A 23609-nucleotide genomic window follows, 5' to 3' on the forward strand; every position below is an offset into this window, starting at 1 on the left:
TCCCCCATCTCTCATCTCTGTGTGAAAGCCGGCAAAGACGAGCACAAACACACTCACAGGAGCTCAGAGAATCCTGTCCAGGCGAGCGGCTCGATTCTGGCTTTCATCGAGTAATTTCATCTCAGTTTAATCAAATCTAGAACTGAAATGCTCGTGTGCATTATAAACAGGCTGTGTGCCTGTGATTCATTATATAGTTAGTGGAGACTGTGGTTAATAGAGGATGTGATTATAGCAGCAGCAATTAATGCCAGTTCAATAACATACATGATTACCACATTTGGAATGTAATCTTAGTTGTTATCCATGTGTTGGAAAGGCAATAAAAAGATAGTCTTTATCCTTTTTCCTTTCTGTTGACTTTTACTTACAAAAACCGGAGTGTGCGAGTGATAAGGTTTACATTGTGCCACATTCTGGCTGTAGCTTGTCAAGGTGAACTGATTTCATTTCCTGCATTTGTTTTGTGGAAAATATCCCATCCCCTCCTGCACTTCTTTTCCTTTCGAGGCTTCGGTAGGCTTGGTTTCTGCCTGGTCACCTGGATATTGTGAATCATGGTATTGTTCAGCTGCTACTCAAGCAGTGAAATTGCTCCGTAATTGATAGCACAGACGTTCGCGAATATGCTCGAACAGACAACAAGGAGTGCTGAGCTGATGAATATAACGATGAACGGGAGAGAGGAGCGAGAGGTGCTAAATGGGAGAGCGAAGCAGAAGCTGAAGAGGATCCGTGAGAGAGAAAGAAAGGCTAATATTCTTGATTTATCAGCCCAGCAGCCTTTGAGATGAATGAGAAGAGGAAAGCTGTCTGTGGCTCCTTATTGCAGCCTGCGGGATGAATGTTCAGCTATTGCACTGTTTGTCTTTGGTTAGGTAAAAAAAAAAAAAAAAAATGAAGTGCAACATCAATAAAAATGTTAATCAGAAACAGAAAAAAACATTGTTTTCACTTTCAATTCATCGGGCAACTTGATAAAAGAGAGAAAACAATCTGGACATCAATCTACAAATTCTATTTCTTTTTGTTGTGATTCATTTGTACAACGTACAGCGAATTACACTCTGCTGCACCTCCCACATTGTGTCTCATATACACAGTGCAAGAAGAACATCTATTAAGTTATTTATGCCTGTACTCACTCAGAGTCCTGTCGTTTAAGTATTATACCACTGTTTTCAAGTTATTGTCCTTTGTGCAAGGTGTATTCTCATGTGGACACTATGTGATTTTGCTTGTTTAGAAGGCTTGAAACTCTACTGAGGCAACAGAGGAGTAAGTGGCAGTGATCAGCAGCACTTATCATCTCACGGTTTTTCTGCTTAGTGAGACAGTAACTGTTACTAGAACACCTGATTCAATTATTTGATAAGCTTAATATTTTTATTCATAAATATAATGTGTTCACTCCTGTTTCCTGAGATACCGAATCTAAATGGTCACACCTCTTGTGCCTCCAGGTGAGACCGGTGCAGCCCTGTCACGCCCACAGCGCCCCCTTTCGGCCCGGACGGCCCACCACGCCCCGGCGCCTATGAAAGGGTACCATGTCAGCCGTAGCATGTCCCAGCATTCCTCTGGTGGTGGCGGGGGAGGCCCTTGTCACTGCACGCCTGAGGACTGTGATGGCCCAGGCAGAGACTACTACCAGGGTCACAGTGACGGCCACTATTATCCTCCGGGAGGTCCGGCTGAGGCTCTGGCACTGGAGAGGCACCATTCCCACTCCCACTCCCATTCCCATAGCCACTCTGGAGGGGGCACATTCCCTCGTTCCCACCCCGGCCAGCACCCAGCTCTCCAGTCGTTTGACTCTTGTGAGGAGTGCCTGTCCTCAGGCCACGCAGGGAAGATGCATCGCATTCCCCCAAACCTAATGGACCAATTTGAGAAGCAGGTGCCCTTTCATCCTGATGGCTTCCACACACTGCAGTACCAGCGCACTGCTAGTGGGGGTGCCGAGCAACGCAGCGAAAGCCCCTCCCGCATCCGTCACCTAGTCAACTCCGTGCAGCGCCTCTTTGCCAAGTCCCATTCCCTGGAAGCGCCTTCCAAGCGGGAGTACAATGGCACAAGAGGAGGTGGGGACTACCGTGGAGAAAGAGGAGGAGGCCACAGGAGTGGAGGGGAGGACGGTGGAGGCCACTACTCAGGCCACCAGTCTCGCTCTACCAGGAGAAGCAAGTCTCGAGAGCGTAGCAAGAGCGGAGACTCGCGGCACGAGTCGGGTAGACGCCACCGCAGCAGGACGGCAGGCTGGTGGAGCTCTGACGACAACCTGGACAGCGACAGCAGCTTCTTGGTGAGCGGGGGCAGACGGGGGTATCCCAGCGGACACGAGAGCCTGGATGCTGCCATCCAGGAGCTCACCATGAAGAAGCCCAAGGATCGTGGCGGTGGGCCCGGGCCGGGGGAGTGCATGGCCTGTACCACAATGGCTCTGGCCGGGAGCGAAGCAGGGGGACACCATGGGCACCACGGCCACTCCCTGAAGAGGAGCACCTGGTCAGCCATGACAGTGAGTCAGGCTAGGGAGGTGTACCCTTCCACCAGGGGAGGAAGCTACAACAAAGCCCTTGTCCCCATGGAAAGCAAACTGAAGGAGAGGACCTTCCACTACCTGCAGGTGTGTGTACGCCTGCATGTCAACCAATGTGTGTGTGTACAGAGGGAATAGAGTTTGTGGGTGACTTTGTTTACTTCTCAGCAGCAAAAAGGAGCAATACTTCTGAGTCAGCCACTCAGAAGACCTCACATTTTTCCTGCATGGTTCCCACATATAAGGGCAATGTACATTAGCATATAAAGAAACAGCTTACTGTGTCCAGACACAGAAAAGTAGATTAACATCTATAAATCCAATAAACAGTCCAAAGTTCAAAGGTTTAAATGTCCACCTAAGCAACTTCATGGACATGTCTTGGTATTTTGCTGTTTTAAGAACCACACTCTGTCTACCAAATCCAACACATGCAATTTTCCCTCTGCCCTTTCTCCGATACTTGTATACACGAATTCCTTAAAATGAAAAGCTAATGGCTATTACAGTGTACCTACCAAGGCAGCGGAGAGAGCACACACAGTCCTATACACACACAAACACGCACGCTCAAACCTCCAGCTGTGCTGAGGTAGAGCTGCCATGCAGGCTGTGTTTCTACGGAAACAGCAGGTAGCCACAGGAGTCCCTGGTGTTTTTCCAACTCTCATCCCTTAGACACAGCTGAGGTCTGCTGATAGAAGAGACAGTGAGAGCGCGGCTGTGTGTGTGTGTGTGTGTGTGTGTGTGTGTGTTAGCGTTTTCAAAGGACAATTTGCTTCTGTGCCTTAGGCTACCATCACATTCACACCTGAGGACATGAAATGAACTTCACCACTGCAGCTTTTCTCATATCTCAAGGCGTCACTAGCAGTTTTGTGAATGGGGGGTGTGTGGTTGGGGGGGGGGGGGGCAGCAGTCTGTGGAGCAAAGTTTGTGCTGTGTTCAGATGTGCTGAAGTCAGGCAGATTGATCCATGGCTTCAGAGCTGGCAGCTTCCTGGAGCTGCAGATATAGAGCTGTTCAGGTCGACTCCACCAGGACTAGATCTCAGGACAAACAGCAGCACAGGTGCCATATTGAAGCAACAGCTCTGAATTGAAGCCTTGTTCTCTGCAAGCAAAGTCTAAAATGCTTGCTGCTGTTATCAATACTTTTACAGTAACAATGGATCATGATGACTACATGAATATTAAAGTGGTCACTAATGGTGATGAACACACAGGAAATTATCACCCAAATGTGCAATTCCTCACAACTCTACAGAGCTTTATGTCCCACCAAACAGCAGACAGACAAAGTTAGCCATGAGCTGGTGAATCAGATTTTGAAAAGATCCTGACGACCCTGTATGGAGCTGGAGGTAAGAGAATTAAGGTAAAATATCCTCATGTGCAACAGTATCACCAGGTTTGACCATCAGGCTATACAGATATGGGAAAACAATCTTGTATAACAGGGAACATGCCGCAAATATGTATTGAAGCAGTGGGTTTTTGAAACACTGACATGTACGTACAAGCTTGTCCTGACAAGTCCACACTGCTCAAGTTTGCTGCACAAAAGCAAAGAAAAAGTGAAGCAGCTCGAAGTGAAAATTAAGCAACAGAAGCAACTGAAGTCCGAATTACAGTGGTCAGAGGCAAAGGGACTTGCGCAAGGTTTTTTCCCTTGGTGTCAACGCCAATCACGATGTGCGGCATCAGAACCCGGCGCTCTCCATTCCCTGAGCCTCTCTCTTCCTCTCAGCCTGTGTCTGATAGATAAGGAATGACAAAAACAAGAATATGGAGCAAAAGTGAAATGAAGACCGAAACAGCGAGGGAGGCAGGGAGAGAGAGTGAGAGACAAAGATTGAAGGTGGGGGGGGGGGGGGGGGGTAGGCAAGATAGAGGGATGCAGAGATAGCAAAGCAAGCTCAGGGATAGAAAAGAGATAAAGGAGGTGATGGTAGCCAAGGGGCAAAGCGAGAGGAGGAGTGAAAAAGCAGGATGAGAAAATGAGAGAGATAGTAGAAGGCCAGGGGGATCAGGAGATTAGGCTGAATCATCTTTTAAGTGATGACCTTAAAAACACACACTCAGCTGCATGCCAAACCCTGGGGCCTTGACTATGTGTGTGTGTGTGTGTGTGTGTCAGTGTGTGTAGGTGTTTTCATTTGGTCACATGTGTGTGAGACTAACCTCACACCTCAAAGCATTTGCAAAAACCAAATGATCCAAGGGTCTTTCCTTTTAGGTAGTATAAAGCTTTCATCGCGCTGGAGAAGAAGTGGGATCAGACACACACACACATGCATTTACATATCAGACTCAGTCCTGGTCCTCCAGAATAAAAAGCTGTAAAAGATTAATAGATATACTCATGTGTTATAGAAAGTCCAAGTGCTGATGTCACAGCTCCCAGTAGCTTCCAGTAACTCTATACAATCTCTCTGTAAATCAAATTGCCTTCTATTGCAGCAAGTGCTGTCAGAAACTGAAACATTCAGTCACAATTTTTTTTAGCTTACAGGAACTACATCTCCCAAGAAAATGAGCAAACACTTAAGATCCTTGTAACTTTTCTGTCCTCTAACATAATTTGTGAAGATTCTTGGTCATCCAGGTCATAGTTATCCAAGAAAGGTTGAATCGAGAACTGAGGTTCTGAACTGAGGAAGCCTCGTGGGTGAGAAGTGAAACATATTCTACGAGCAGGTCCAATTTCCCTTGATTCAGCCTTTCTTGGATGATAAAAATGAGAGAGATAGTATCTAATATCATTCTAATCTCTGCAGAGAGCCTAATCCCATAATAGTGTACTTTAAAGGCACTTGAAAGCAGAAATTCTACATTTTTTTAATAAAAATGTTAGCTCTTTCAAATAAAAATAACAAAAAAGAGAAAAAAATGATAAGTTCCAAGGTTGAGTTTCACTTCAGCTCTCGTGAGGCAAATTAAAGCTTCACTAATCAATGTATTTTTTTTTATTTGAACACTGAAATGACTGAATAATGTGAAAGGTTTCACTTTTAGCAACAAACCCACAGAGAATTATCCACCAACTGTGAAATTCCCCCTCAGCTCTACGGAGTTTTTTCATTCACTTCTAACCCACTGTGTTCACGGGTCACAAATTCTGCTCACATCTCACCTTTTTTTTTTTTTTGGTCAGTTAATGCTGAATTAAATGTGATCTGTTTTATTGTGTCTTGCTAGCTGTGTCTACCAAACACGTCACCTCAGATGAAGATGCAAGAAAACATTTCACAGCTTCACTCGGTGTATGAGGTGCCATATTAAGCTGCTTTTCTTTAGAAAAACTCCCGACAACAAACCAGAAAGGGAGAACATTTTTAAGAGTATGGAGGTTTTCTGACTTTATTATGAGGAGTCATACATTTTACAGATCTGCAGTGGGAACCTGTCAGTTTTTTTGGTTTCATTTCTCTGCTCTTTTATCAGTTCTGTATGTGTTGTCCTCCTCTTTACGTTCTTGTCTTGAGTGTGTCCCCATGTGTGTATGTGTGTTTTTCCTTTTGTTACCTCATCAGGCTCTCTTTCATCTGCTTGTCCGTCTTCCTGCTCTCTGTGCGCTTAAGTCTGCTATTCTGCTTCCCTGTTTTCTTGTTTTGTCACTGCATACGTCTGTCTGTCTCTCTGTATGCCACCTACCTTTCCTGTCTGTCTCTCTTACAGTTTGCCTGTCTGTCCTCTCTGCTTGTCTACCTGGCCTGTCTGTGTATTTGTTAATTTGCTCTGTCTGTCGGCTTCTGGCTTACACTGTTTTTCCTTCTCTGTGTCAGTGTTTCTCCAGCTGTCAGAGTTTCTCTCTCTCTGTAAGTCCCCCCTTTGTCCCTTTCTCTCTTTCTCCAACATCATCATCCCATGCGTAGGCATATACTGTTGTGTGCATGCATGTGCGCGCTCTCTCTCTCATCGTGTGCATGAGCATGCTTGAGCTATCCCTATTGGCGTGTTTGCTTTACAACCCAACGCTGTGTGCCCGTGTGCCAGGACTGTACGCCTGAATCATCGCTGTCCTTCTGTTTGAGGTGTGAAATATTTTTCAGCGATGAAATATATTTCTGTTTTCAGAAGTCTTTTGACTTTGTTAACAGATATTGGGAAGAAACTGCCAACAGCGCAGCGAAAACACCTTCAATATCTCAACATTGATTAATTCACATTGTCATTAACTGCTTTTCCCTTAACAGTTGGTGTAGACGAAGAATGCATACTTACTTTTAACTCATATTAACTCTGTGTTTAATCCATTTATAGAGAATCGTACTAAACAAACTTGACCATGTGTCTTCTTCCACATGGTCGTACACTTCTACTCACTACGTGTTGTGTTTTCCTCCTTACTCATTCTTATGTCTACCTATAACTATGTGAACGTCCATGTGAATGTGTCTCAGGTCCCTTCAGAAGACTGGGGAGGTGGATACGGCAGTGGCGGCGCCACCGACAGCGGAGGAGAGATTCCTTGCCGCCGCATGCGAAGCGGAAGCTACATCAAGGCCATGGGTGACGACGACAGTGTCGACTCAGACACCAGCCCCAAAGCCTCGCCCAAGTCCACCCTGATTGCTCAGAGGGACGCCTTTAGACGATCTATCAGCATGGATCAAAGGTCAAATGTCACAAATGTAATGTTTTTGTACATGTTGAAGGACGTGCATGCTGCTCTGCTCCAGACTGAGCCTGCTGTTCTAACAATCAGCTGGACTTAATTATCTTGCTAAATTGCAAGGAAACTGCACTTCTACTTACCCAACGTGGACATAAATATATTCAGTAGCATAATGATTTCAGAGAAAATAGAAAATTGGAGTTATGATTTGATGCTTTACAGTTTTTCCCACTTGACATAGGAATGCAGCATAAATCACTCTCAAACTGACGACAACTGGCTTTGTTATAGAACATGACTCAGTGACATTTTGATTGTCGTGGTTAACCAAATGGTGCACCGCGTGTTGTAAATATGTCAAAAATAGCAAAGCAAATGGCTGCAGATTTCACAGCCAGGATACAGCACCAACTAGGCGATGGTTTCATCACACGCTGTAGTTCATTATGCTGATTTTATTTATTATTATGTTTTATCCAGGTACTCGTGTAAGCAGTGTACAGATTCCTACCCTAACAGCCGCACCACGCCCAAAACCCACACCCGGTCTCGTAGTTACACCCGCTCTCTGACCAGCTCACAGGTAACAACAGCATTATGTGGGGATTTAAGATCTACACTGATCTGTCGCCAGAGGCCAGTCTCTATACTGAGGTGTCTTAACTGGACTCAAGTGTCTTTCTCTCTTCCAGCTGGGAGATACGTTGAACCGTCAGTTTGAGGCAGTGTGTGAGACCATGTTTGGCGAGGTGGAGTCTCAAGCCGTGGAGGCCCTGGATCTTCCGGGTGTGTTCCGCACTCGCAGCCACAGCTACGTTCGCGCCATCCAGGCCGGCTGCTCCCAGGACGACGACTGCCTCTCCGTCTTCTCCATGTCAGGGCCCCAGGGAAGCATCAAGGGTGGGGCCGGTGAGTGTGTGTGCACGTGTGTGGTTCAGTCCACCAGTGTGTGAACGTCTGCGGTGTCTGTGTGAGTGTTAGGAGAGCGTGTGGCTGTCTTTTATGTGGCGGCAGTGTGGTGGGAGACACAGTAGGGCAGCCAGTGGGAGAAGGAATTTTATGACAGCTTGTGCCTGCTTACCTCGACAGAAGCGAGTTACACACACACACACATCATCCACAAACCCCGCACTGTCAGCCACTGCACAGCTGCATGCGATGTGTGCATCCATTCTGAATTTTTAACCTTTTTTTTCTGCCCTTCTCCTCCTCTGCTATAAGCTCAGGCTGGTGTGCATGTTATTGTGCATGCTCTTTGTTCTCTGTCATCTCTGTCTCCTCTCTGTATCTCAGCTCTCCCATCACCCTCCCCTGTGTGATAGCAAGTTTTTCTGGCTCAGTAATAGGTACAGGAACACTCATGATTATGATGATAGCTCAGTGACTCCAGCTGCTTCTGTCTGGTCACATTTCTTTGCCTTCTCCCTCCCCATCGCTCTTGATTTGAAACATGTTTGTTTTTTGTGGATTTGGATTTTTTCTTTTTTTTTTTCCAATAAATCCTTATGAAGAAATGTGTTGCTCAAGCCTAATATTCATTCCATGTGCATTCACTGGTGATTGAGTGTGGGTGCGTGTGTGTGTGTGTGTGTGTGTGTGTGGGTGCGTGTATTTGCTTACGTGTGTTTGTACAGTAGACTGCGGAGCCACTTTAGTGCCTCACAGGACTCACATTTCTAAGCTTAGACCAGCAAATCCCCCCTGAGATTTATTAAAGCCTCTGTGAAGTGTCACATACATCAGCAACAAACACGCATGCACTGTACACAAACTCACACGCACATTCACCCACACACACGCAGGCACGCACGCACACTGGAGGTTAAGAGCTTCTTGGTTGAGACGAGCGTGCTGGCGATGAAGATGTCTGGAAAGAAATGAATTAAAGTTTGATCCTTTATTCAGTGAAAATAAACTGTGTGTTTGTGTGTGTGTGTGCGCATATACGTTTGAGCGAAGCTGTGAGGGAGGAGGACGGGACCGAATCTGTGCTTCTCATTTTAATATTTCTCTCAGGAAATTGCTTTATCTTCCTAAGAAGCAGTGTTAAGTTAGCTCAAAGGAAGAGGGTTTTTTTTTTGTCATTTCTGTCATGTCTGTCTTTTCCACCGCTTGGCTCCCTGCCTCTCACTGAAATTAACACCAGATGCTGATTTTTGGTGAAAAGAAATAGTGAGTTAAGTTTAGAAATCATTTTGTCGTTGTTTTTATTAACAATTTTGTTGTTTTCTCTCTTTCTTTCTATATTGGCTCACCTCCTTTTACTTCAATAAATTTCCCTCTTTTCACTCTCTCTTTCCTTTCATCTTCTCCTTCCAGTCTGTCCCTTTTGTAAGTATCCACCTCACCTGCTCCCTGTTCATATAGTTCCCCATTTTGCCTTTAACAGCCGCTGTGCCTCTGTCTTCCTTTCTCCCGCTCTTCTGACACTTCAGTCTTTCCTTATCGTAAAGGTGCTCCTCCCCCACTCCCACCTCGCATGTCCAAGTCTTCGCTCTCAGTGCGGGCCCAGAGCAGCACTGAGTCCACCCAGGATGCCTACTTCCAGAGCAGCGGACAGTTGACCTCAGGCTCAGGCCCCGGGCGCCCGAAGCAGCACAGCAACTCTGTGGATCTGGGCAGCTCTGACGGGCCCTCGGGTCGCTCCTCCAGAGGAGGTTACTACACCGCCACGGGCCCTGGACGTTCCAGGCAGCACAGTAACTCAGCAGAGAGCCTGGATGGGGTCAGGGGTTCACGGGAGCTGGTGCCCTACGGAGGGGGACCTGGAGTCGGTGTGAGGGCCAAACACAGCAGCTCAGCTGACAGTCTGCTGGAGGGGCCACCGCGGCCGGCCAGGGAGAGGGACGGCAGGGTTGGGGCCAGCTTGGGGAAATCAGCCTCTCTGCCTCAGAACAGCATAGTGCTGAGTAAAGCTGTAGGGCAGGATGAAGGACGTGGTGGGAGAAAGTGGAGTCCATCCATTGCCGTGCAGGTGAGCAAGGGCAGTTTTAGTTTAGTTTAGTAAATGTCATGAAACAATGAAACAGGATTATAACAATTTCCTTGACCTGCTGTTGTGTTGTCAGGCCAACAAAACCCAAAAGTTTTCAAGTTGCAGTGATATAAAACTAAGAGACTGGAATCAGGGAGAAGCTGCTCCCCTGTCTCTCCCCACAGATCAAAAATATCCTCGCTAATTCACAGCAATAGATTGACATTTTGGGAAATATGCTTATTTGCTTTTTTTTTTTTGCCAAGAGTTAGATGAGAAGGTCAATTCAGCTCTCATGTGTGCCTGTTGAATATGAAGCAACAGCCAGCAGCCATTTAGCTTAGCTTAGTAACATAATCTGCCTACTAGCACTTCACTATAAACACTGGCTGTAACCTGTGGTTTTGACACTTTGATTTTTCTTTAAAAAAAAAAAAAAAAAAAAAAGCTGTAACAAGACATAACATTAACAACTAGTTAGCCATAGAGTCACTGGTAAACAGATTTACCTAAGCATAGAATTATTCCTTTGAATCCAGTTGTGTATCACATCTTTAGGAAGCGTGTTTCAACAAAGACCTCTGCGATCTGACTGTGGTGCTTTGTGGCTTTTCCTGATCCAGGTGGACAGCTCGGAGACCCTGTCGGATTCAGACGCAGAGGGTAAAGCTCTTACTGAGGTCCACTCTATAGGAGTCCAAGTGGAAGATGACAAAAGGTAATGGAAGTAGACCTAAAAGTCAAAGTTGGGGAAACAGTGTTTATTTTTCAAACGTCTTCCCAATTGGAAGTGTGTTTATTTTGCCTGGCATTTAACTTGTCTTTAATTACAGACACAAACTCACTAACTAAGACGTGCGTTTGTTTATTCCCTAATTTATCTTTTCCCCAAAAATATGTGGCTTCATCAAGAGCTTGTGGTCCTCCTACTGTAATTTATGTGAATAATTTTCATATATAATTTGAAAGAACCTTCATGTCCCAGACGCCCCACAGTGCAGCCACCTATGGTTGATTTCTTGGCTAGATCTTATTATTTCATTTAACATTTCATCAGACATCACAGCTTGAACTCAGTAACGCTTTGTTCCAAGAATGTCTTGTTTTTCGCCATTAGTGACTGTAACCATGACTACTGCAAATCATACACTCGACATGACTTTCACACGTGATGCAGCCCTTCTCCTAATTATATCCTGCGTCGCTTATGGGTCAGATTCACACGCGTGCGAGCATGCGAGCACTGGCAGCATCGCATTCTCCCAAAACCTCGAGCTGTGTGTGTGATCATGCACCTGTTGACAATGTCCCCCCAACCTCCTGCAATCATCAAGGATGACAGTGTGGCGTCGGGGAAGAAAAGAGGAGCGCGAGAACTGAGTCACACCTCACACCTCATCAGACGGCAAAGACGGATGAGGGGAGGTGGGGTATAAACTTGTAATAGAGTAAACACTCATCACTGAGTCCACTGACATGACATTTGCACACACTGGTGCGTCATATGCCAGAGGATTTAGCAGGACTGATCACAGCCGGTTGAATAGTAGTGACTGCAGTGACAGCATGACCATTCCAGCTCAAACAGGAACGTGCAAAAAAAGTCATTTGAGAAAGCCTTTTGCATGCGATGACTTTGTGTGACTGGATGGCTCTGGGCCTGCTGTGACTCCCTGTGTTGCAGGCGGGCTCGTTTCAAGCGCTCCAACAGCGTGACGGCGAGCGTGCAGGCCGACCTGGACCCTGAGGGCTTCCCGGGGCTCAGCATCGCCGTGCCAACACAGGATAAGAGTCTTCAGTTTGGCTGTTCCTTTCAAAGGCACTCGTCAGAGCCCGAGTCTGCTAGCCAGTACACAGAGTGCCACCGCACCGTCCACACACAGGGACAGTGGGCCTACAGAGAGGTCAGCGATGTGCATGTCTGCAGTGATGCACAAAACATTTGCAAAGCAACAGACACCAATTTCAGGGCGAGGGTCAGATTTCAGGGCATGGATTAAGACATGTCTGTAGACTAGTTTTCTGTAGCCCTGCTAACTTATCTTCTAGTTCTATAAAAGAAATGAACTGTAAAATAAAGCTTGTCAGAAGATTCGTCTCTTTATTCTGATGATGATTAAGAGAGAAATATGCTAAAGCTTTGAAGCAGCCATCATCTAAAATATATGACATTATACTCTTCATGAATATTCATGCCACAGGACCTCTAATTAATCAGGTTTTAAAAACCATGTTTAAGGATCCTTTTAGTATAAATTATGACTCAATTTCTTTACAATGTGGGTCTGTCACCCAGCAAAAGACCTCCACCAGGCTGTCTGGAGAAATAACAGCTAATGAACACTGAAAAAAATGTTTTGTTGAATTTACTCAATTTTAACATTGAAAGTGGTTGCACGCAATATACTCATCTAAATCTAGACATGTTTTTAAGTTGACTGTACTTAATATTTTTGAGTAGTTTCAAATAAATTTTGTAAGCAGTTTCAGCACTATTATTCTGAGTAGTTCTTACTCTGATTTCCTTAGTAATTCTAACTAAACCCAGGTTTAATTCACTTAAATTCATTATGTAATTCATATATTGTGGGTAACTAATTTGTTATTGTGTTTTAAATTAAATAGTTTTATTCTACATATGTAAAATATGTTAATTCAAGTCATTATTGATCATTTCATTATTATTATTTAATTTTATTTATTATTATTTAAAACAATCAAAATGCATATGTAGATGTGGGGGTGGCCGAAAAACCCAGTATACAACAATGAGTTGTGGCAGTCTGGAGCAATTCCCAATTCTATGCAAAATTCTTATTCAAAAACTTAAATTAAAAAATGCACTTTGGGCCAACCAGAAAGAAAAGTAAGCAAAAAAAAGGGGGGGGGGGGGGGGGATTCTCAAGAGCACTTCTCAAGAAGAATCAAAATAATACAGAACAAAAGAATTTGCTCTAAACTGCTTTTCTGGCTATGCTCTTTAAGTTTGGGCCCATGGCAGGAGCTACAATCTGGAGCTGTGTTCAGGAGCTGTGCTTCGCTCCTTTAGGCACCGGCCACCACAGCCTCCTCACTTTTATACTGGTGGACTGCACCTTCTCAGGAAATATCAATTATCTCTTCCAGCACACTTACAATAATCCCAATACTAAATAACATATTATCAAATAGAAGTTCAGTTAAATTTACTTTAAAAACACATACTTCTTTTTAAACAAGATACTTATACAGGTCATTTCACCACAAAAGACAAAACACCCCTCCCACTCTACCACACTTGGTTTCTTCCCCTGTGAACCCCCCTATTTAACCAAATGGAACATTCCAGCCCAGGTTTGGCTGTTCCTGGTCTGACAGAAGAAGAAATGCAACAAAGGAGACAGGTCAACACAATTTAAATTCAATAAATCAAATACACAGTCACAGTGTGACTTCTCTCCTTCACCCCCTCCTCCAAATGTTCATGCCACACACATCACCACCAGCACTTCACACCAGGATCAACATTCTGGTAAAATCTACCTGAGAAAGAGTGTGTAGCACATGTGCCTTACTTTAGTGCACGGGGTCTCCCCATGACAGTGGCATAAAACAATTCAATTTAAAGCACAATAACAAATTAGGTAACCACAATATATGAAATACATAATGACTAAGTAAATTAAACATGGGTTTAGTTAGAATTACTAAGGAAATCAGACAAATACTCAGAATTATTGTGCTGAAACTGCTTATATAATTTATTTGAAGTTACTAGTATAGTCAACTTAAAACATATGTCTAGATTTAGATGAGTGTATTGCGTGCAACCACTTTCAATATTAAAACTGAGTAAATTCAACAAAACATTTTTTTTCAGTAAAGACAAAACAGCATGTCAGACAAACAACAATTGTCAAACATTTTCATTTTAAAATTTCATTTTCAGTGTTAAATTCCTACTGAAATGGATCCTTTGTAACATTTTTTTTAAACAGAAACTAATAAAACAGCACCACGGTCATCAGCCGACAGCAAACAGCTTGTCAGCAGATAAGCTTGTTAGTGGTAGCGTTAGCCCAGCTCACTGTTACCCTTCCTTTGCTGGCACGTTTCTTGTTGTAAATCAGTGACATGGCATGAAAGCCCTGGCAGGAATGCAAATAGCGTTCACCATGTGCTCAGTTTCCATTAATACGTTCTTTCATTCACTGCGATAGAGAGTGCGGGTAACAATGGACAGAAAGTTTGGAGGAGAAATTGCTAAATCAAAACCCATTATTGACGCTCCAAATACCAAACAGTTTTCTCTTTTGTTATCCTAGGACTTTATCCAGAGCGGCTACACCACTGAGGCCTGCCCAGCAGACCCACGCCCCCACCAGCACCCGCACTTGCCTCCACGTTCCCACTCACCGCTGCCCATCACTGAGCGAGCCTGGGCGGGGACGCTGTCTCTGGAGGGCCCCCGGAGCCTACCTGACTCGGGTCGAGCGTCACCTTGCATGAGGGATGGAGAGTTCTTCCTACGCCTCCTGCAGACAGAGGTGGAGAGGATGGAGGGCTGGTGCCAGAACATGGAGAAAGAGGCTGAGGAGAATGATCTGCCAGAGGAGAGTGAGTTTGGGAGGAGGATTGAAAAGATTAGAGATAAAGATAAACAATGAATAATTCTTGGATTTCTGAAACCACTGACGTGCTGTTTCCTCCCTAGTTCTTGAACTGATTCGGAATGCAGTTGGCAGCGCCCAGATGCTCATGTCTCAGAAAGTCCAGCAGTTCTTCCGCCTCTGCCAACAAAGTGTGGTGAGTATTGGTGATTGCATGCAAAATCATGACAACACACATTACACATGGTGCATGGTTTTGCTGAGATCCACTGCTGCTAAAGGCAAAAACACTAGAAATTGGTCCTGTGTAGTGTTCTCTCTTTGACTAATCCTTACATATTACTCTGTCACCCATCATCCTGTCTCCCTGCCTGCCCAGGACCCATCAGCCTACCCCCAGCCCACCTCTCAGGACCTGGCAGGCTTCTGGGACCTGCTCCAGCTCAACATAGAGGACGTCAGGGTCAAGTTTCAGGACCTCCAGAGGATCAAGGACTCTGGTTGGAGGCTCCCACCTGAAAAGAAGGTGAGAGGCCCGGGTATCCAAACAGCCCTGGTTTCCTTTCAGAACCCCCCCAGAGCTAAGATGGCAATGTGCAGAAGAGTAGCGCAGATGGTTGTACCCTCCAAGCCTTTGCAGGCTGTGAAAACTCAGAGCAGCAAGAGGAACTGAGCTGAGCTGCCCACGAGACAGTGGCGTCTTAAACTGTTAAATTATTCTATTTGCAACTGTAACTCATTTTTGCGTCTACTGCAGCTGGTCAGACAGAAGACAGTACTTGTCTCTTACATTATTGTCCATAAAGGTTAGACTACTCACTGATCAGCCACATTACTCTTGATAAACTAACAATTGTTTCTCCTTTCTTCTTGTTCTTTTTACATTATTTTTGTTTCCTTTCCCATTTCATTTCCTTTTATGTATGGCGAGATACTTTTTGCCTGCTTTTTATCTGTCTGTTGTAATGTCCCGGTCCATGATTCTTCCTCTCTTGAATTTTACCTTTGTTTCCCTTTGGTTTTTCCCTTTGGTTTCTCATTCTCTTTGTTTCTCCCAATATCTTCACTTTTTTTTGCATGGGATTCCTTTCACTCAACCTTACGAAACCATTTTCTCACCACCCGACACAATGAACCCACTGTCCGTTCACATCTTAAATCTATGTCTCATCATTGACGAGCTAGGAGGACAAGAAGCTTCCTCCTCCCTTACCAAAGAAGCCAGCAGGTGGGGTGAGTGGCAGCCTCCGGGCCGATAGTGTTGGAGATGTGGGTGCCGGAGGTGGGTCGGGGGGCCTGGTAGTGCCTCGTGTTGGTGGACACACCTTACCCATCAGGGAGAAGTCCCTGGACCTCGGAGACCGTCAGAGAACAGAAGCAAGAAGGAGGCTGCTGCAGACCAAGAGAACCGCCTCCTTCAGGCAGAACTCGGCCACGGAGAGCGCCGACAGCATCGAGATCTACATCCCTGAAGCCCAGACTCGACTCTGAACACAAGACTGTGGCGTCTCCCTCTCCACCTCCTCACTCACCCTCACTCCTGCGAAGCATACCTGCGCCTAGTTTTGGATCTTCTGCGGGTCATTGCTGTTTATCTGCTACCTTTCCCTCAGCATTTCCATTACTTCTCTTACCACAACAACAAATTCCAGTATCTCGCTCGTTAAACAAGCAATGACAGCCATTTTAGTGTCTTGAAATTTGGACATTTTACTGACACAGAGGCCTAGACCTGAAATGGAAGTTAGCAGATATGAGTTATAGACCTTTTTAACTCTCTGAATTTCTTTTTTTTTCATTTTGGTTGAGAACAAATAGTCCATTTTTATAACACTAGTCAGCAGAGGTTCACGCAGTAGTAGCATGCCTGTGCGTGTTCACCTAGCACTTCAAAATAAAGGGCTTAACAGGCACAAAACCTCTGACAGAATCTCCCCATATGGATCCCTGACGCCATTTGCAGCAGATTCAGCTCCATATTATGTTTGTGGGGTGGCTGAATCACAACGAGTATGTACAATGTATCCATACTCTTCACTGATGCTACCAGTACGGATGAATAAACATGGATGAATTTCTCACCGTTAGTTTAAATGCCCTTAAAGTCAGATGGTTGGCAATCCCCAAAGAACATCCTCCAAGCATAGTCAGCCAACTACAGCTGGCACTTTTCACCCAGGTGCCATCTGTCCACCCAGGCACGCAGTCAAAGAACATGAAATAATTTTCTGTCTCTCTCCTTCACTCCTCACGTCCCGCGTATCCGTCGACTACCGTCAGCATTCAGCAAGTGCGGCTGTTTGAATGTGCAAGTGCTGTTTGTACATAGTGTGCACACTCATGTTTGCCAAAAGGAGCTTTTGCAGTATAGCATCACAGCCTTGACATCATCACAGACAGGAAAACAAAAAAAAAAAAAACAACTCAGAGCCGTTTGCTTTTTATGTAGTCTATCTGAAGTTTCAAGTGTTCAGGGGTGAGGATGCTGGGAATTTTTAGGAGAATATATTTTGGTGGCTTTTCAGGACTTTACTGACAAGGCCCCCATTTCACTGTGAGACTATAGCACCACCAAGTGGTCCAAATGTGGACCCAACCCAACAACAGCGGTCTGAAGAGCGTTATCTCCACCTCAGTCAGAAATTAACAGACGTCCTGATAAAACAGCCATGAAAGAAGATCAGTTTCTTTTCTTTTTCCAGTTCTGTCCCCAACACACACAGTGTGTTTCCTCTTTTTCTTCTAACAAATATTGTTTGAGTGGACTTTCCAGAGGTGTTTTTACATACTTAAGATGGTAGTGGATCACACAGCGAAAGGGAGAGAGCTGCCAAAGTCTTCAGTAGAATCCACTCGCCTAAGTTGAGGTACCGTCCTCTCAGTTGCAGATGAAAGAAGGAATGAGTTCTCTGATTGAAAGAAAACAAAAGGACTCGTGTTGTATGTAGCTCCCTCCAATCCCTTTCCAAAGAATCGATAAAGAGTTGAAACCATCAGTTGTGATATTATAGAAAAGCAGCAACTAGATAGTGTATTGCTGAGATTAAGTAACACTTGTTATGAATGGAATTAGACTGTATGTTTGTTGCACTGCGTGTTCCTTTCCCTGTCCTCTTTAGTTACCTCCTGAAATCATACTATCTGGTGTTTCCACTGAACACTGAAGTGTAGCACGATTTTAAAAGCTTTGAAGGGTCTCATTTACAAATCTATGTCAGAACACATATTTCTTATCTAAGTAGTTTGTACGAATGTTTCGTAAAGGCTTGTGTGAGTGTGTGTAGCGTGAATGCGAAGGGCTGTGTATCATTAGGGACATGTGATGAAGCCCGGCGAATCCTAAAAAGTCCAAATCAGCCATTTTAAAGGCAACCCCCCCCCCCCCCCCCACAAAGTATAAGAATCTTTTAGCATGATCTGTTTATTTCTTTTCTAAAATTTGGATGGAATGTGTTGGCAAAATGGGATATTTTAATGGGAGATGTATATTTTATAATATAATCTACATTTCTAGATTAGTAGAGACTATTGAGTACAGTATATGTACAAAAAAAGCATATATCAAATGTGAAATACTACAGTATTATTATGATAGATTATAGCATTGTGTGATACTACAGCTGTGTGGCATATCCAGACTCAGTACATGTGAAAAAGAGTTTCAGATGATTAATATTATCTTCAGTTTGTGACTGCTGGGTCAGGTTCACAGGGTATAACTGGCAAGAGCGTTAATTGCCAAGTATGATCCTCCTTAGGCCTATTGTATATCTATCTGTGGTTCTAACAACATGTACTGCTGTATCCCCTCCCTGTACTTCCTCTTTAGAACCAACTACTACATGTGCCTAACCAGCTATATGTGGAGGTTTCGTTTGAACAGTTTACAGTATCTATATGTATAAGAGAAAGCGAGAGAGAAAGATATGTAAATAGAAAAGTATAAAATCTGCAGAGAATATTGTTGTGTCCCTCACTTCCACTTGCAATATACACATAAGACTGGCAGATTTTGTTAATACTGCATGTTTTATGACAAATTTAGCAGAAACTCTTTTTTTTTTTTGACCGATAACAGGAAAGCAAATTTTGTAGCTTTTTTTGTGATTGAAAGAAAAAAAATTGACAAGATTTTACAATGCAGTTATTTCAGTGAGTCACCTCTTTGTACAAAGATTATATCCTTGGAGGACAGCGATGCTGGAAACCTTGAAACAGCAATCAGTGTTTGGATTTAAATCTCAACAGATCAATTTAACAACCTCCACGTAAAACAAGCTGCCCTGGCAATGATTTAAAAAAAAGGGCTCAGAATCAGACATCATGTGTATTTCATTTGCAGCAGGGTGGGCTGCAGAGCAGCCTTTTATCCCCTCATCCCCTCTCCTCTGCTACCCTCAAACTTGACAACTTCTCAGTGGTGTCTGACAAAGCCCTCATCAAACAAAGCACAAAGACCTGCTTTTATACTGTTACTCCACTGTGAAGGACTCTTGACTCCACCCTCAAAATCCTCAAATCTACATGCAGAGGGGTGGCAAGGTCTTTCCCATTTTGACCTGGAGGGACACCAGGAATCAAGGAGGTTTTATTGGATATTTATCCACGGTAGCAACTACTACTACTTCTTCAGTTCTCGCTGACTTTCTCCTCTTTACTTCTGATCACAAGTTGAGGTGTTAGCCAGCCACCTTGCCTTGAAACAGGTCCATTGCAAACACAGTTTTTTTTTTTTTTTGGTGGTTGTGACTTCCATACTTTTTGTTCAGTAGTCTACCTATCCATCTGTCCTCCTATATATCTGCACAGTATAAACACAGGGGACCATCTGGGTGTATAGTTGTACAAACATGATCCGAACACTCACCAACACACCAGACAACTATACGAACCCTTTCCCCTCTTTCTAGAAGTGCAAAAACCCCACATGGACAGCCAGACGGACAAGTCAACTCCGAGTACCTCAGTTTCTAGCAGCAGTGTCTCCAGCCCCGACCCAGGCCTCTGTCCTCAGGGGATTCTCTAGCACCACACGGCCGACGGACCCTGAAAATACAGGACCAGAGCAGTCCCACAGGAATGTTGTCCATATTCTCTGAGCGAAAGGGGGAATGCACTTGTTGTTTGAGCCCAGATTCTCTAGTAGCCATTTTCTGAGACTGGAGAGCAGCAGAGTCAAAAAGCAGTGAAGGAGGTGGTGATTGGGGCGAGAGCTCAAATTGTAGCCGATGTGTGTGCTGTATATTGTGCATCTGCAACGAAGTGGAGCAGGAGGGATGTTGTAGCAGCAGATTTGAGTTTTAGTTTGACATTTCTCAGACACAGAGCTGCTCTGGAGGAGTCTTTCCAGCTAAGTAGCTCGAGCTATGAGCTGATGCTGTTTCTTCTTGTTCCATTACTCTCTGCAGGATTTAAATGCTTTTAAATAACTAGCATCAATAGGAAAATGTTGCATTAGCAGCAACTACCCTAAACAGCTTTACACAATAAGTGTGTCTCTATACAAATATTTTTGTGTGTATTTTTAATTTGCATCTAAGAAAACAAAGAGGAAACACTGGAAATTCAAGTGCAAATAAAAAAAAAAGGTGACTGAGGCGCAAAATCTTTTGTTCCACTCAAATAAAAAAAAAATCAGCTGACAAAAGTATCAGATGCGTGGACCAATTAATAACATGCAACGTTCCACAAATTAATACAAGACAAATATAAAAGCCATATCTCCATCATGTTTTTCATTTTGTTCTTCTGCCATTTTAGGTTTGACAGGGACACGTTTTTGTCCTGTCTTTTTCTGCAATGGTTTAATGGCACCCAGTTCCAGAACTGTCTGTCCCGATGCAGTAAACTCCTAATGTTCATGTATTAGTAGGGGATGGAAAAACACGCTAACATGCATTGTCTTTTGCTGATTTTCCCTCGTATGGAAGGAATTAGAATTTGAATCCAGCACATCAATAGCAGACATTAATAATGAAAACTATCATACAGAGACATGATAACAAGATATAAACACACAGAACAGCTATTAAAAAACTGGCTTTAGGTAGCTTCAAAAACCAGGGCTGATTTTATTAACAATTATAAGTTTAATATTTTTTTTTACTTTGACCAAACATCCTTAAAATATATGTTTTTGCTTCTCCTCTCAGAGGTTTTACTTTCCCTCTCCCTCCAGAGCAGCTCACAGCCAAGAAGATGTTTAACTGAAACTCCAATGTGCCTTTAGCACTGAGGTGTAACTGTACTGTATGTTTATGTGTGTGTGTGTGTGTATTAACACTGTAATGTTGCTCTACGGTACACACACAGGTAACCATGTGGGTCAGAGACAACTGAGCAATTACTGTGTAATTAACAAAAAAAAATAATACCCTGCCACCCTCATGTTTACAAAACTGTAAATACATGTTGCCAATGGACATTGCTCTTCTCAATATTACATATATTGTTATTACAATATGATTATTATTATTAGTATGATTATTGTCATTAAAGGATTAATTATTGCCATCACTCTCATTATTATAAATGGTGTTGTCAATTATAGCTATGAGTAAACATTGTTCTGTATTCAAGGGCGAGTCTTGTGTACAATAACAAAAAAAAAAAAACATTCTTTAATCTACGATGACAAGTCTTAAATCGCTGCTACTAAGGTGATGGAGTAGAAGAAAAGCAAACTGACAATAAAACTCTGGGAAGACATTTTTCTCTGGGATCAATGATGGACACCCCTGTGAGGAGTGAACTGATGGACTGAAAGGAAGATCCAGACATAAGACCCTCTTTCTCCTTGTCCTTTTATTCCACTCTGAACTCTCAGTTCTGCCAGAGGAGGGAAACAACACGGACATCAAACTGATACAGACTCTCCACTCTCTGTATTCTACTCTATACAGTAATGTAGCAAACACTAAATAGCCCCTGGTTCTCTACTCTCTCCACCTGTCCTCCTCTTTCATCTCTGTTTCTCGTATTCCTCACCAAACACCATGATTTATAATCAGACGGGTTTAATACAGCGAGCTTTTCTGTCTTTAAGCTCAGCTTTATCCTTGAGTTCTCTTGTTTTATACGCATTTGATTCAGTGCCAAGACAGCATATTGTACATACAAACGTTAAATGCTTTTGTTTTTCCTCCTACAAAAGGAATTGACTGGAGCATATAGCAATAGCGATGCCATAAGACATGAACTTTGTTTCATGGTGCCACCAGTGGATACACAAGATGCATGAGAGCACCACGGTGACCGGGAAAGACGCAGCCTGAGTATGTGTTGGACGACGGAGGGTGTTGCACAGTGAAGTGTAAATCATGATTCTGTTTGTTGTGTTGTGGTTCTCATTTTTGTACATACAAATTTATTTATTGAGCTCGTATGTTTTATGGATCTAGATGTGTCAAAGGAGCACGTCTGATAGCCCTGAAGCCCAGAGAGATGGCACACTGTGACGTGGTTTACCCCAACACAGAATGTAACACTGTCAACGTTGTCGAAACATTTTCTAATGGCTGATATTATTACTATTAATATGATTATTATAAAGCTATTTTAGCGAGTTAAACTAGGGGGGTGCTGTGTCTCCTTTGTCTTTCTTTTGTGTCGATTTTCTGACTCTTTTTAATTTCTAAACAAAGGAATCCTTAAGTTATTTACCGCTGAAGTAAATTCATCTTAAAATTTTCTCTATATTAAATATTCATTATTATTTATGAGGAGAAAACTCTTCATAATCAGTGTCATCAGACTCCGATTCAGTCACTCTGATTGGTCACACGACATCGTCTTTTTCCAACAGAACCTCACCCACTTCGAACCAGGGTGAAAGGACAAAAGGACAAATACGCCAGGAGTAGAGGCTGACTGAGAAAATACATTTTTAGGGCCTTTGTAACAAGTATAATAATTCATTTCCATTTCAAATAACTTTGAAGTAATTATCTGCTTTATTTACCCATGTTTCAGGGTAAATCTTTCCTAAGTTAATGCCTTTAATCTCATCCCACTGGTGATAAAACCATTTAAGATTAAATATCTGGCTAAGTGACTCAGTAAATATACTTGTTTTTCTCGCAGTGCAGACATACCCACCTGAGCAGCATGCATTAAAGATGCAAAGCAGGGGTCAGTAAAAAAGATTTTCCAAAGAAAATTTCCATTTTCTTTTTTTTTTTTGTCTCTCCCTGTCTCTGCTTAGAGGAATTTGCAATTCAAATACAGAGCAGGCCACATACATCTATTAAGAAAGGTTAAAAGAAAGAACAAAGAACAATTTGGCGCTGGCACTCGGAGTCAAACGCACAGTCCCCGTGGGTATCCTCTTCTCAGTAAGGTCTTAACTCATACTGACACATTGAGGAGATATTTTTATCTATTCACACAACTGTTGTGGCACAGGACTGCATTAACAAACACAGCCTACTGCTGCTGAATATAAAGTGTCCACCAAAGACTCAGGGACACGCAGCGGTAGCCTCAGGATGAGAGAAGCAGGTTACAATCGTCAGCAGTAAGTAAAATAGAGAAATGTGAGAGGTGAATGCCATCCTGAGGCACTCAAGGGAAGGGTGCTGAAAATATAAGTGCTAACAAGTGCTGCACAGAACATCAAAACAGTCATTCAGAAGTCATCTTGTTCTGAATCATGGCTGCACTATGTAGTTTAAAAAAAAAACTATTGCTCATGCTTATGTTTCAGAAGCACTCTTGAGGTTTGCATATCTTATCTGAGACTACAGAAACTGGGACAGGATTTGAGTTTTTAGAGAGGTAATTGGAACCGGGCACAACACAGCATCAGTGAACAAGATGTTCCTGAAGTGATAAGACCTGGACAAGGCATAAAGTGCCATCAGATTAATGGTAAGAAAACTCTGCC

The 23609-nt window shown here is 43.4% G+C and overlaps 1 protein-coding gene across 1 annotated transcript; it reads left to right on the top strand.

Moving 5' to 3' along the window:
- Positions 1-1537: 1537 nt before the first annotated feature.
- Positions 1538-16216, top strand: dlgap3 (discs, large (Drosophila) homolog-associated protein 3). The gene is made up of 11 exons (XM_041053359.1): positions 1538-2629; positions 6948-7162; positions 7643-7745; positions 7855-8071; positions 9598-10136; positions 10760-10854; positions 11821-12040; positions 14441-14732; positions 14830-14921; positions 15105-15251; positions 15911-16216. Exons 1-11 carry the CDS (start codon positions 1538-1540, stop codon positions 16214-16216), a joined length of 3318 nt encoding a protein of 1105 aa, XP_040909293.1.
- Positions 16217-23609: the final 7393 nt, after the last annotated feature.

The sequence above is a fragment of the Toxotes jaculatrix genome, chromosome 13 (genome assembly GCF_017976425.1).
Source record: "Toxotes jaculatrix isolate fToxJac2 chromosome 13, fToxJac2.pri, whole genome shotgun sequence".
In the NCBI taxonomy this organism is placed as follows: domain Eukaryota; kingdom Metazoa; phylum Chordata; class Actinopteri; family Toxotidae; genus Toxotes; species Toxotes jaculatrix.

Excerpts from the sequence above, each read along its gene's own strand:
- dlgap3 (XM_041053359.1), top strand. The coding sequence starts at position 1,538 with ATGAAAGGGTACCATGTCAGCCGTAGCATGTCCCAGCATTCCTCTGGT. Across the intron at positions 7,163-7,642 it reads TCTATCAGCATGGATCAAAG|GTACTCGTGTAAGCAGTGTA; the intron begins GTCAAATGTCAC and ends TGTTTTATCCAG. Across the intron at positions 14,922-15,104 it reads GCCTCTGCCAACAAAGTGTG|GACCCATCAGCCTACCCCCA; the intron begins GTGAGTATTGGT and ends CTGCCTGCCCAG.